The 13,161-nt window shown below is 55.0% G+C and overlaps 1 protein-coding gene across 1 annotated transcript; it reads right to left on the bottom strand.

Annotated features, from left to right (window-relative positions):
* Positions 1-2,180: 2,180 nt before the first annotated feature.
* Positions 2,181-4,495, bottom strand: DUSP2 (dual specificity phosphatase 2). Its single transcript, XM_022599252.3, has 4 exons — positions 4,005-4,495; positions 3,805-3,917; positions 3,141-3,360; positions 2,181-3,023 (listed from the first exon to the last, which is right to left on the bottom strand). Exons 1-4 carry the CDS (start codon positions 4,390-4,392, stop codon positions 2,809-2,811), a joined length of 936 nt encoding a protein of 311 aa, XP_022454960.1. The 5' UTR covers positions 4,393-4,495; the 3' UTR covers positions 2,181-2,808.
* Between the last annotated feature and the right edge of the window lie 8,666 nt (positions 4,496-13,161).

The following is a 13,161-nucleotide window of genomic DNA, read 5'->3' as shown; positions in this document are numbered from 1 at the left end:
TTTCAATTCTGCAAGACGGAGAAGTTCTGGAGATCTGTTTCACAGTAACGTGAGTGAACACGCTTAATGCTATCGAAGTGCACACTTAAAAATGGTAAAGATGGTACATTTTGTTACATCTTTTTTACCACAATTTTAAAATTTTTAATAAATAAATTTAAAAGGAAGGGAGGAAGGGAAAGAAACGCAGTTTGCTTGAAAGGCCAACTTAAAAACACGGAGAGGGGAGGGTGCAGTATGGTGGGGTGGAGACAGGATGCAATGAGGCAGGGGTGAGGGGCAATGGACAGCGGCCTCAGCCACCAGTCCTGTTTCGTGTGAGAAGTAGCTGGGGCGCGGGAAGGCTCCGATAACTCAGGGCCCCAGATGCCCCCCACCCTCCCCGAGCTGGGTGTGGGCCTTGTGGACAGGTCCAAACAGACACACTCAGGGCCTGCAGAAGCCCTGATAACAACCCCTAGCTCTGCTCAGTCCCCGCCAGGGAGCACCTCACACACCCCCAGAGTAGAGGGAATGAGGCACAGCGGGCAGGCTTTGTCCCTCGTTCGGCCATGTAGAGTGGGCACCCACCCCTGCCAGACTCTGGGCACAGGGCCAAGCAGACCACGGGCCCTGCCCTCACCAGCGTCCAGGCAACTACACACCTGAAAACCTTCACTTCTCGGACCTTCAGTAACTCACATTTCCTGGGCTAAGGCTTTACCTTGATTGACTGGAGTAACCCTCAACACCACCCTAAGAGGTGGGAGCTAATGACAAAACCCCATTTTACAGACAAGGAAACTAAGACACAGAGAGGTAAAGCAAAACAGGCCCCCTAACTGTCAAACTACACTGCCCTACTCAGGCGCGCCCTGCCAGGCGCTCAGAACACCCGCAGCAACAGTCGTCATTCTGCAGGGGTGACGCCTGCACCAAGTTTGGAAGGACAAAATAGAGGTAGCCAGATGACACTCCGAGTGGCTGGGAGCATCAGAGTGGAGGCTGATGCAGGACCTGCCCACGCTGAGCTGTCCTCAAGGGCCTCAGCACCCCATGCTCTCGGGCAAATCACAGCACCCCCTTTCCAGCACCCTCCACTTCTGGCTCAGGCTGGGCCCATGTCTCATCGGCGGTCCACGCTGGCCACGTAACCAATGTTCAGTGAAGACGTGGTAGTTGATGGGTGTGAAAAACAACTAAGCCCATCCCAGGTGACCTGTCCTCCATACCAGACACCAGGCCACATGCTTTCTGGGGACAGGAAGGAGCTCTGGATCAGGGGCTGCCATGACCCCCGGAAGGGACAGGCATTCTGAGGCCTGGGGACCCAGCCCGGAGGTGTGGGAGAAGAGGTGACAGGCTGCACTGCCCCAGCGTGGGCGCACGTTACACACAGCCCAGGGAAGCCACAGGCACACGCAGACATGCAGGCATGTAGGAACATCTGGGACACATAGGTGTGTGCAGGCCAAGAATAGACACCCACGCCCAGAGGAAGAGCCACACATGTGGCTGCACACACACACACACACACACACGCACACATCCATCCACATGTTCCAGAAAGGAAGCGGGGTCTGACCAGGGCAGTGCGGAGTCCAGCTCTGAATTGTAAACACAGTCTTCTCCCCAACAGGACCAAAGCTGGTAACTGGAATAAGGCTGGAGCCAGCCTCCCAGAAACCATCACTTTCAGCTCTGGAGACAGAAGGCTGCCTAGGAAAGGACACCAGCACAGGGAGGACTGGGCTGCGCGGTGAGGTCACCCCTGCACCTTCCTCCTTCCATTTCCCAGACCCCGCCACACAAGGGAAGGGAAGGTCTGATTAAGAAACAGCTTTGGGGGACTTCCCTGGTGGCACAGTGGTTAGGAATCCGCCTGCCAGTGTAGGGGACACGGGTTCGAGCCCTGGTCCGGGAGGATCCCACATGCCGCGGAGCAACGAAGCCCGTGCGGCACAACTGCTGAAGCCTGCACGCCTAGAGCCCGTGCTCTGCAACAAGAGAAGCCACCGCAATGAGAAGCCCACGCACCGCAACAAAGAGTAGCCCCCGCTCACCGCAACTAGAGAAAGCCTGCGCAGCAACGAAGACCCAACACAGCCAAAAATAAATAAATAAATAAACTTATCAAAAAAAGAAAAGAAACAGCTTTTGAGCACTTCCCCAGGCACTGACTTGAGGTCAGACACTTGAGAAGTTGTTTCTTAAACAAAACAATATTTTATTGACACATCCTCAATGTTCCGTATAAATATAAAGTGCTAAGTTTCCCACCCCCGCCCACAGGGCTGGGAGGAAGTGGGGGAGGGAGTGTTAAATGTCAGTTGAACACAAATAACTTTCCAATGCCAACACAGGCGTGAAACGCTCACGTACACACGCAAGCGAGAGGTCCAGACACAGCGCCCGCATCCCTTCCCCGAGCTCCACACAGGGCTCCTGGTTGTCACAGCTCGTTCCTTAGAGCCCTCAGGCTGCCAAGGGCTCCAACATGGTGATCGGACCAGTGGGAGTCGTGGGTGTAGAGTCCAGTTGGTTTCTGTCAGAGGACAGGGGAGGAGGGAAGCAGACACGCCCTCCATCCTCCTTCTGGAATGAGGAACGAGGGCCGGCCCTCAAATCCCCAGCAGAAGAGCACCAGGTGAGAAAGTCCAGCATCCCTGCACCCAGCATGCCCACCTGGGGGCTTTTTGAACTCCAAGGAAGGGGCAGATCTCCCTGAGGGGAGGGGGACTGTGGGGAACTGGGGCCCCCACTGTCCCCAGGAATCAGGCAGCTCTGTGTGCCTCTGCCCTGGGGGAGCGAGCATGGTGGGACCCAGCCTCAGTGACAGAGCACCTGAGTCTCAAACTGCAGCAGCTGCCCCATGAAACCGAAGTTGGGGGAGATGACTCCCCGGCGTTGCTTAACAAAGTCGAAGGCCTCGTCCAGCCTCACGCGGTGGCTCTGTATCAGGTACGCCAGGCAGATGGTGGCGGAGCGCGAGATGCCCGCCTGGCAGTGCACCAGCACCCGGCCTCCGCTGTTCTTCACTGAGTCTGCAAGGGAAATGGGAGAGGGGGGTCAGACGGGAAGGTGGGCAGGGAAGGAGACAAGTGCCCCAGCCCCTTCCCCTGGAGCTCCAGCAGGTCCTGGGCCTGAGGCCCGCCTCTTACCAATGAAGCCAATGGCCTCCTGGAACCAGGCGCTGATCTCCACCATCTGGCTGTCCTCCACCGGGATGCTCTTGTAGCGCAACAGGCCCTCAAAGTGGTTGGGGCAACTGGCTGAGACGTTGAGGACGGCTGTGATGCCGCAAGCCTGCAGCCCCTGCAGGTCCGACGAATGGCTGCAGCTGCCCAGGTACAGGTAGGGCAAGATCTCCACAGGGCCACCCTGAACGGGAAGGGGGAGGGACAGTGGTGAGGTCTCAGCCCAAGCCTGGAGGGCTTGAACACCAGCGGGACAGAAACAGGGCAGACTGGCCCAGGCAAGAGGAGCTCTTAGCCAGGGATCCCTGTCTAAGGATCAGACTCCGGAATACCAGGAGGACCCAAGGGGACATACAGAGATACACACACAAAGATACACACATTCCCCTCAAACCCCCAAATTTTGCTGCTCACAGGACATACGCAGACTCACAGAGATGCACACCAGCAACGACCGCCAGGCACACACAAAGGTGTGCTCCCATTTGGGGGCGGAAACACACACACACACACACACCCTTAGGTGACCGTGGACATGGACAGACTCCTGCATCCACAAATGGCAGACTCTTTCCCCAGGGGCGCCTACCCTGCATGACACTGACAAGGAGCCCTGATCTCAACTCACCTGGTCATACGAGGGAGCCCTGGGGTCGGAGCGGCTGCTTTCGGGTGGCATCGCGGGGCCGGGGGACTCAGAGCACAGATCGGGGCAGCAGGCTTGAAAGCTGTCGAAGCCTCCTGCAAGGAGGACCAAGACACGGTTAGCTGGGAGGGCCCGGCGCGGGTCGGGGACGGGGCGGGGGCCGAGGGCGGGCCGGCGCTCACCCGGCAGGAAGCACACGGCGGTGGGTCCGGCGCCGGTCTCGTGCAGCAGCGCGGCAAGCAGCGCGTGGGCCGGGCCGTCGGGCTGGATCTCTGCCACCGAGGCGCTGCCCTCGTCCAGCACCACGGCCCGCGCCAGCTCCCCGCGGGCCAGGCGCGCCCGCAGCGCGCGGTCAGGCAGCAGGCAGGCGAGGGCGGCGGCGGGGGGGCCGCGCGCGCGGCGCCGCAGCAGCGCGTTCCAGGGCACCGGCCGCGCGGCGCGCACGTGGCGGCGGCAGAAGGCCAGGAAGGGGCGACAGTCGAGCAGCAGCGTGCGCTCAGCCTCCCGCGGCTCCCGCAGCAGCGCGCCCAGCGCCGTGCAGTCCAACTCTTGCGCCGCCTCCAGCCCCATGTCTGCCGGCCCCGGGCAGCCTCCTCTCCCCTATTCCCGCACCTCTTCCTCTCCTTCCCCCTCTCCCCGCGAGCGCTCCGGACTCCCGCGGCGGCCGCGCTACCCGAACCGTCTGTTCCGGGCGCCCTCTCCAGCGCTGGGGCTTAAGTAGCCGTGGGACGGCCTCCTGGGTCACCATACATGGGCAAAGCAGGAAGGCGCCGGCGCCGCCCCCGCGGCCTCACGCGGGGCGCAGGCTGGGCTGGCCCGGGGCTCGGACCGGCTGGGGGGAGGGGTGCACTGGGAGAGGAAGCCGGGCACTAGCTCCGAAAGGAAGATGTTTGCCCAAACGCCCCCCTCCCGCCTTTGCGCCCCAGGACTCTTCCTGAGCGCTCTCACCCCTGGACCTGCTTCGCGCCGCTTGGTCCTCGGGCACCCGGCTACTCAGATAGATACACGTCCGCATCCCCGGAGACCTCGGAGCCCGTGGTGCCCCTCGCCCCGCTTGCTCTCCCTTTTCCCTGTTCCCTTAACCTCCCAGGGTTTCTCCCCTTCTAGGAATCTGCTACAACAAAAATTGACTACCGTCTGTTGCCACGGATGATTTCCGCACTGGAGGGTGGGGCGCCGTGCTTTGATGTACCTTTTCTCTTCTGCTTAGAGACCCTGGGCCAGAGGGGCTTTATTTCCCCTCCCCCTCCCCCGTTTCATGGCTGAGACCAGCACTCGGGGTTTTGCAGCTGCTCAGTGACCAAGCTAGGCCAGAACGTTGTCCTCTGAGCCCAAGACCCTAAGCGCTGGCATGAGGAGGACCTCTGGGCCTTGGCATGGGGGGAGGCAGGGGGCCCGTGACGACTTTCCAGTTATTAGCGGGACAAGGCTTCTTCCCCCGGAGCCCAGGGAAACCCCAGGGGCCCAGAGTGAAGCACTTCCCCAAGTCGCAGGCCAGCTCTGAAGGGGAACTCTGCTGACGCTGCTGGGCTCTCCCTGGGGCCTTGTGGGAATTTCAGGAGCCTCACCAAGGGGAAGAGGGAGAAGAACTACCAGAATCTGCCTCCCCCACTCTCTCCGCCCACCACTCCCCGCTCCCCCGAGTCCTCCCTAGGCCTGCAGCGAGCCCCTGGACAGCAGGGACCCAGGACTGGGCTGGAGCAAGGCGATGAGCAGTAAGACTGGGAAGCTGGTTAATCCACATCCCTTCTGCCTGCCCCCAACTCAGCTGCCAGCCCTGGGGCCGGATGTGGTGAGCCCCAGGTGTGTGGGGGGGGATCTGGGCCCCTGCACGGGGGCAAGAGATGTTGGCAGCTGAATTCCTCCAAAGCAGGGACATTCAGGTATGTGGGGACAGTGCCCTGGAGTGGGAGCCACCCCCATCCCCACCTTAGCTGCATGGGATTTCAGAACCCAACCCCCAAGGCCCCCACTCCCCTGAGTCTCTGCCCTTTGTGAGACCCTTCCAGCCCTACTGCAGACCCCTAGGTCCAGACTGTCTTGGAGGGCTACCACTAGGACCCATCGTGGACCCCCAAGCCCTGCACTTGGATTGTAAACTGTAAACTGTTCCCCGTAGTGTGTTGATGTGTCTGTATGTGTGTGTTGGAGCATCATCTGTTGATGGAGACAGAGCTGGTAGCTTGTGTGTGCTGCGAAGGAGAGGGGATGCGGGGGATAGAAGCCGCAAGGACTCCAAAGAGTCCTGGGGCAGTTCACCCTCTCAGGCCTCAGTGTTCCCACCTGTAAGATGGGAGTGTATAATAGACCAACTGCTCACCTACACTGGTTCCGAGGCTCTGAGGCTGTGGCAGTGCCCAGACACCTGCAATGTTCCATCCCTCCCTCCCAGGCCAGTCTGGAGGCCGATGCGACAGAGCCCACAACAGAGCCAAGGAGTCTGGGCCACAGATCCAGGCCCTTATCGTTGGCATCAGCCCGGCAAATGACTTAATGGCTGACTCCAGGGGTAAATTACAGAGCACACAAAAGGATAGCAGGTCCAGTCTTGCTGACCCATGGGGCTGGTGTCACCTGCTCTGCTGGGAGACATGGGCTTCCAGCTCCACGGGGAGGAGCAGAGAGGACTGGCCAGCTGGGATCCTAGCTCAGGGGTGAAATTCAGTCCAACTGCGTAGGGGCTCCAGACCCTGGACTCCCACGCCGGGCTGAGCCTCTTCCCCTCCTGGGGAGAATGGCGTGCACCTTGCAGTCCCACGTGGGAGTGGGAGTGTGTTGGCAAAGGTTTGCGCTAGCCACACAGTGCCCAGTTGCCCTGCCCAGAGCTCTGGCCAGGACCAGTGATTTCCGCCCAAGGTGACTACATGTATGTACCCCCGTCAATGCCACTGCCTTTGGGGTGTCCCCTTTTCAGCTCTGGAACACAGGCTCAAGGAGGCCTGACTTAGCCATGAAGGAGGGGCTCCCCTCGGCCTCTTTCCCCTATTCCCAAACTAGGGAAACGCCCACCCTCATAACTGGGTGAAAGCCCAAGCTCGGGGTAAGGAGAGAGTGGGAAGAAGATGGAACCCAAGTCCCACCCCCACTTCTCCTCTGACTAAAGATCCCCCCACCCTTGGTGAGTCATGGCCCCGGGATGTCTCTCCCCCTCTGCCACCTCCTCAAGGACCACCATTTCCTGGCAGAGACGAGGCAGGGGTCTGGACATGTGGGTGGAGAAACGGGTGAGGAGGGGTCTCCGTTGCACTGGCTGCCCCACAGGTCGCAGGTCCCGGAGGGATGACCCTCTTCACTAGGTGGTAAAGGGACAGCAGGGGCCAGGGATGGGGGGATGGTGCCATACTCGGGTTTTGGGGGGCTTTGTTTCCCTGGCCTGGCTGTTACAGAGCCGACACTATCAAGCAAGTTTGGGGCTCAGTTTTTTGTTTTTTTTTTAATTAAAATACCCAACTGGAACAAATGATGATTCTGTGTCATTCTTGCTTGTAACCATCTATTTTGATGGCTGTTTACGTGTCACTAGCCTCCTGCCTTTGGGTTTCCGGGTCTTTCCCTGCCCCCACCCGGCCCCCAGCCCCATGCAGAGCAACTTCCCTTCCACAGAAGCCCAAAGCGTTGTGTTGTGTTCTTGTATTGTCCTCCCTCCTCCTTCCAAACCCATACCCCAAGCAGATGCTCCGGGGAGAGAGGAAGGAATGAATGGTGTGACTATGATCCTTATGTCAAGGCAGGTGTGAAGGTGAGAGTGACAAGTGACAACCACCCCCAGCCCGCCTGAGCCATGAGTCAGGATGACGTCAGGCTTCCTGTGCCAGGCCTCTGCCCAAGTGGCATGGTGGCCACTCCCACAGGCTCCTGCCAGGCGGGGACAGTGACTCCATGCTCTGCGAAGACGGCCCTGTCCAGCACAGTGGGGAAGGCGGGGAGGGCCAGTAAAGGAGAGAGTCCCCTTAGGCAGCCACCTCAGCAAGGTAGACTCAGAAGTGGCCACATGTGGCTGAGGGGGCTGGCGTCTGTCCCCACACGCATGTGCCCCATCACTGGGGCAGCCTTGCTGAGAACCCTCTCCTGGACACGATGGATACATGAAGAATAAAGTCTCCTAGAGAACAGACTTGTGGTTGCCAAGGGGCGGGGGGATGGGGAGGGATGAACTGGGAGTTTGGGATTAGCAGATGCAGACTCATATAAAGAATGGATAAACAACAAGGTCCTACTGTAGAGCACAGGGAACTATATTCAATATCCTGGGATAAACCATAACGGAAAAGAATATGAAAAGGAATGTGTATATATATGTGTGTGTGTGTGTGTGTGTGTGTGTGTGTGTGTGTGTGTGTATGTATAACTGAATCACTTTGCTGTACAGTAGAAATTAACACAACACTGTAAATCAACTATACTTTGATAAAATAAATTTTAAAATAAAGAAGAAGAAAGTCTCCATTTGGGGCTGGTGTGGCTTTCATGCCTCTCAAATACTCGCTTTTCCTCATTTTTTAAAAAATATTTATTTATTTATTTGGCTGCGTAGGGTGTTGCGGCACACGGGATCTTTCGTTGCAGCACGCGGCCTCCTCTCTAGTTGTGGTGCGTGGGGTCCAGAGCATGCAGGCTCAGCAGTTGCAGCACGTGGGCTCTCCAGTTGTGGCGCACGGGCTTAGTTGCCCCGTGGCATGTGGGATCTTAGTTCCCTAACCAGGAATCGAACCCAGGTCCCCTGCATTAGAAGGCTGATTCTTACCCACTGCACCGCCAGGGAAGTCCCTGCTTTTCCTTGTTTTAACAAAGGCTCTGCACCTTCTCTAAGCATCCACATCCAGGTCACACATTCTTTTCTATATTTACTAATTTACCCGGCCCTTCATTCAAAAAATATATGTTGAGTACCTGTTATATGTCAGGTACTGTTCTGGGTTCTGGAGATACAGCAATAAATCACAAACCACTGCCCTCGGGGAGCTGACGTCACTGTTTGAATATTAATTTGGGGGACCATCTTGTACTCATGGTTATTCACCTAGAGTAATGATATAGTTTCCTTTAAAAATAAATTTTAGGTTTGTGAAAACTGAGTTGGACGGTACAGATGGTACCCAAAGATGTTAAAAAGTGTGATGCAGGAAGTAGACGCCAGAGCCTTTGCTCAGGAGGGCAGCCCTGCGGTCCCTTCCAGCTTTGGCGTGATGCGCTTCTGTGGGGTCTGGTTTTCCCTCCTGCCACAGTCTCCCATCAAGAAAGGAGGCTGACCATCGACATACGAATGGATAAAGAAGATGTGGTACATATATACAATGGAATATTACTCAGCCATAAAAAGGAACAAAATTGAGTCATTTGTAGAGACGTGGTTGGACCTAGACAGTATCATACAGAGTGAAGTAAGTCAGAAAGAGAAAAACAAATACCGTATATTAACGCATATATGTGGAATCTAGAAAAATGGTACAGACGAACCAGTTTGCAGGGCAGAAATAGAGATATAGATGTAGAGAAAAAACGTATGGACACTAAGCAGGGGAAAGTGGGGGGGGATGAACTGGGAGATTGGAATTGACATGTATACACTAATATGTAAAAAATAGATAACTAATAAGAACCTGCTGTATAAAAAGAAATAAATAGAATAAAATTCTAAATAATTTTAACTTTTAAAAAAATTTAATTTTTTTAAATTAAATTTAAAAATTTAAACTAAATTTAAAATTTAAATTTTAACTTTAAAAAAAAAAAAGAAGAAAAGAAAGGAGGCTGAGGCACAGAGGGGAGAGGTGGCCACAGCCCTGAGGAAGGGGATCTGGGAGAGCCCAACCCATTGCCAAGGCCAGAGATGGCTCTGCTTGTTGGGGGTCCCTGCCTGCTCCATGGGCGTGTCCATCAAGGGGATCTGGGCTTGGCTGCACCCCTAGATGTGCCTGGGGTTGCAGCTAGAGGAGACCCTGCCTCCCTGGTCTCTTCCCCTGTCAGGCACCCACTCCCAGCACACCCCTGGCCCCCAACCCATGGCCACCGCCGCAATTAAACTGGTCCCGTTCCCACCTGTCGGCCAGAGATGCCCTTGGCTTGGGCCCAGGTAGCCAAGAAGGGGAGAGGATAAGTTGCTAAGGAAGAGCTCTGTCACTAGTGGTAACGATTGGGCAAGAGGTGTGGGATTCTCAGAAATGTGACCACACCGCGGTCACAGGGCTTCCCCACATCCTGAAGTGGGTGCAGTGTGAGGGGTAGCAAGGGGACTTCGAGGCCCAGAGGATCCAGAGACTACTCCTTCCCACCCCATCACCCCTGACACCTTTACCTCCATCAAAGACCAGGCTGGGCCACTCCCCTGAAGACCAGCAATACCATGAACAGTGGGGCAATGGCAACAGTGGTGTGCATCAGGGAGCCATGGGGGCTCTGGAGCCACATTGCCTTGGCTCAAACACAGCTGGGCTGCTTCCTTGCTGTGTGGCCTTGGGCAAGTGATTTAACCTCTCTGTGCCTTCTTAAACAATAGCACTATGCTAGGTGTCTTCTAGGCATTACTGCCTCTAAGCTTCAGGGCTTGGGGGCGGCATCGTTACCCTCACTTTGCAGATGGGGAAACCGAGGTCTAAAAGGGTTACAGGTGGCTGAACCAAGGCCACCCAGCCTGTAAATGGGAGCACTGGGTTTGGAACCTGGGCTTCAACCACTAGATTGCTCTGTGTCTGGGCCCATTTGTGTTTGCATCCACCCCTCCACCAGCGCACACCTCCTGCCAGGTCTCGTCATGACAACCACACAACTAACATTCATCAGTGCTTGCCCCGTGCCCGGCCCCGTTCTAAGACCTTTACCGGAGTTACTGCATGTAAACTGCAATGAGCCCTAAGGGGTGGGAATGATTGGTACCCCAAATACAAATGGGGAAACCCAGGCACCAAGGGGCTAACTGACTTAACCCAAACTGTCACAGTTAGTAGGTGGTAGAGCCAGAGTTTGAACTCACAATTTTGTGTCCCTCCTGCCTCTGCAATCCAGGTCCCCACCCCACCTGCCCAGGCTCTTCCCATCCACCTTCCACCCTCACCCAAGCCCTCCTATCTCTGTGCTGGGCTCTGGCCACGCAGGCTGTGCTCTCACGGGACCTTGCTATTTTTAGGTCATCAGTGCTGTCTCCTCAGCTCAGCTACAGACTCCTTGGGGATGCACAGGCCATGGGGAAGCACAGAGCACAGCTCACGGTGGGAGACCAATGATGCATCTCTGGAGATGTGGTGACTTGTCCCTATGCCCTCAGCTAGCCGTCAAACAGGAAGTTGATTACAGATGAAAAGCCACAACGTTGGACAAAGGTCAGTGTCAGGATGGGGCCCTGCCGCACCCTTCACCCCCACCTTGCCCTACTCCAGGGCAGAAAAGATGCCCTCAGGTCCCCAGAGCAGAGGATGGTTCCAGAGAGTAAACATGCCAGCATGTGAGGGGAAGAGCCCCCTTGTAACTTGTGCAGGGAGCTAGGTGTCCCAGGTTCAAGAGCGAGCTCTGTCATATAAGGGGGAGGGGGGTGGGAGAGGGTTGGGTTGGGAGTTTGGGATTAGCAGATGCAAACTGGTATATACAGAAAGGATAAACAACAAGGTCTTACTGTATAGCACAGGGAACTATATTCAATATGTGATAAACCATAATGGAAAAGAATATGAAGAAGAATGTATATACGTGTAACGGAATCTCTTTGCTGTACAGCAGTAATTAACATAACATTGTAACTCAACTATACTTCAATTTAAAAAAATTAAATAAAAAACAAATAAATAAAAGGTATTCTTCACTAAAAAAAAAAAAAAAGAGCGAGCTCTGCCAGCACAGCTCAGAGGCCCTGGGCTCACTGAGTGCCGCTGGCTCCCCTCGGGTCCCAGCACTCATACGTTCACTGGGTATTCAGAGCCAGGCTCCGTTCTGGGTGCTAGGGCTGCACCACGAACAGGACAGATCAGTTTTCTGCCCTCATGGGGCTGACCTTCCAGTGGGGAAACAGAAACTAGACCGGTAAATTTAAATAATAAATTTTAAATTTAATAATAAAATAAAACTTATTATTAAATAATAGAAATAAAAAAATAAACTAAAATAATAATAAATGTTAATAAATTTAATAAATAATGAGGGGAGGAGAGAAATAGGTGAGGGAGATTAAGAGGTACAAACTTTCAGTTGCAAAATATATGAGTCACGGGGATGAAGTGGACAGTGGGAGGAACACAGTCAATAATCTTGTAACATCCTTGTAGGGCGGCAGATGGTGACTACGGCGGTGATCCTTTTGAAATGCAGAGCAATATGGGATCACTCTATTGTGTAAGAGGAACGAACATCATGTTGTAGTTCAATCGTACTTCCAGAAAAATCACACGAACAAACGCACAGAAAAGTAGATCAGATTTGTGGTTACCAGACGTGGGGAGTTGGCAGGGGAGGGGATGAAGACAGTCGAAAAGTACAAGCTGCCAGTTATAAGGTAAATAAGCGCTAGGGACGTAACCTCCAACATGATAAACGTAGTTAACGCTGCTGCATGTTATACATGCGAGTCGTTAGGAGAGTAAGTCCTGAGTTCTCCTCACAAGGAGAAAATATATTTTCTCTGTTTCTCTAGTTTTGTATCTATCTAAGATGATGGATAGTCACCAAACTCACTGTGGTCATCTCTTCCCGATGTATGTAAGTCAAATCATGAGGGTGTACGCTATAAACGTATACAGTGCTGTATGTCAGTTATGTGTCTGTAAAACTGGAAGGAAAAAAAAAAAAGAGCTAATATCATATAAGGGTAGGTGCTGCGGATATAGCCCCAGAGGGGAAAGAGATAGAGCAGGGGGAGGCCTCTGGGGGGAGTGGCCTTGTAACTTGAGGGATGAGAAGGGGTCGGTCAGGAAGGGGGCAGGGAAGGGCCGTCCAAGCCAGCAAGTGGAGGTACGGGGAGAGGGGAGGGACAAAGGCCCTGGGGTGGGACAAGCTGGCAGGCCCCAAGACTTGCTGGGCGGATGACTGGAGAGACAGGTCCCAGCAGCCTCACAGCCAGCTCCTGTTGGGTCTGGTCGGCCTGTGTGAGTCTGATTTGATTAAAAGGACAATAGGAATCCTTGGAGGGTCTTGATTAAGTGGGGCAACCCAACCAGAAGAGCCCCTCCAGCTGTGGTTGGAGAATGGCTTGTGGCCACAGGGAGGTCAGGGGACCGTGACTGCACAGCGGTGGCAGGGAAAGTGGAGGTGGAATCCAGGGTCAGGTGCGGGGAGAAGGGACAGGAATTACGGACAGAGCAGAGGAGGGCTCCCGGCTTTGGGCTGACTAGGAGAATGAGGAGGCCCAAGCTTTCC

Source organism: Delphinapterus leucas, chromosome 13 (genome assembly GCF_059928025.1).
Source record: "Delphinapterus leucas isolate spDelLeu-1000000601 "Yukka" chromosome 13, BTC_Dleu_Yukka2, whole genome shotgun sequence".
NCBI lineage: Eukaryota > Metazoa > Chordata > Mammalia > Artiodactyla > Monodontidae > Delphinapterus > Delphinapterus leucas.
The sequence above is the reverse complement of the archived record's forward strand: the minus strand, read 5'-3'. Positions and strand labels throughout refer to the sequence as shown.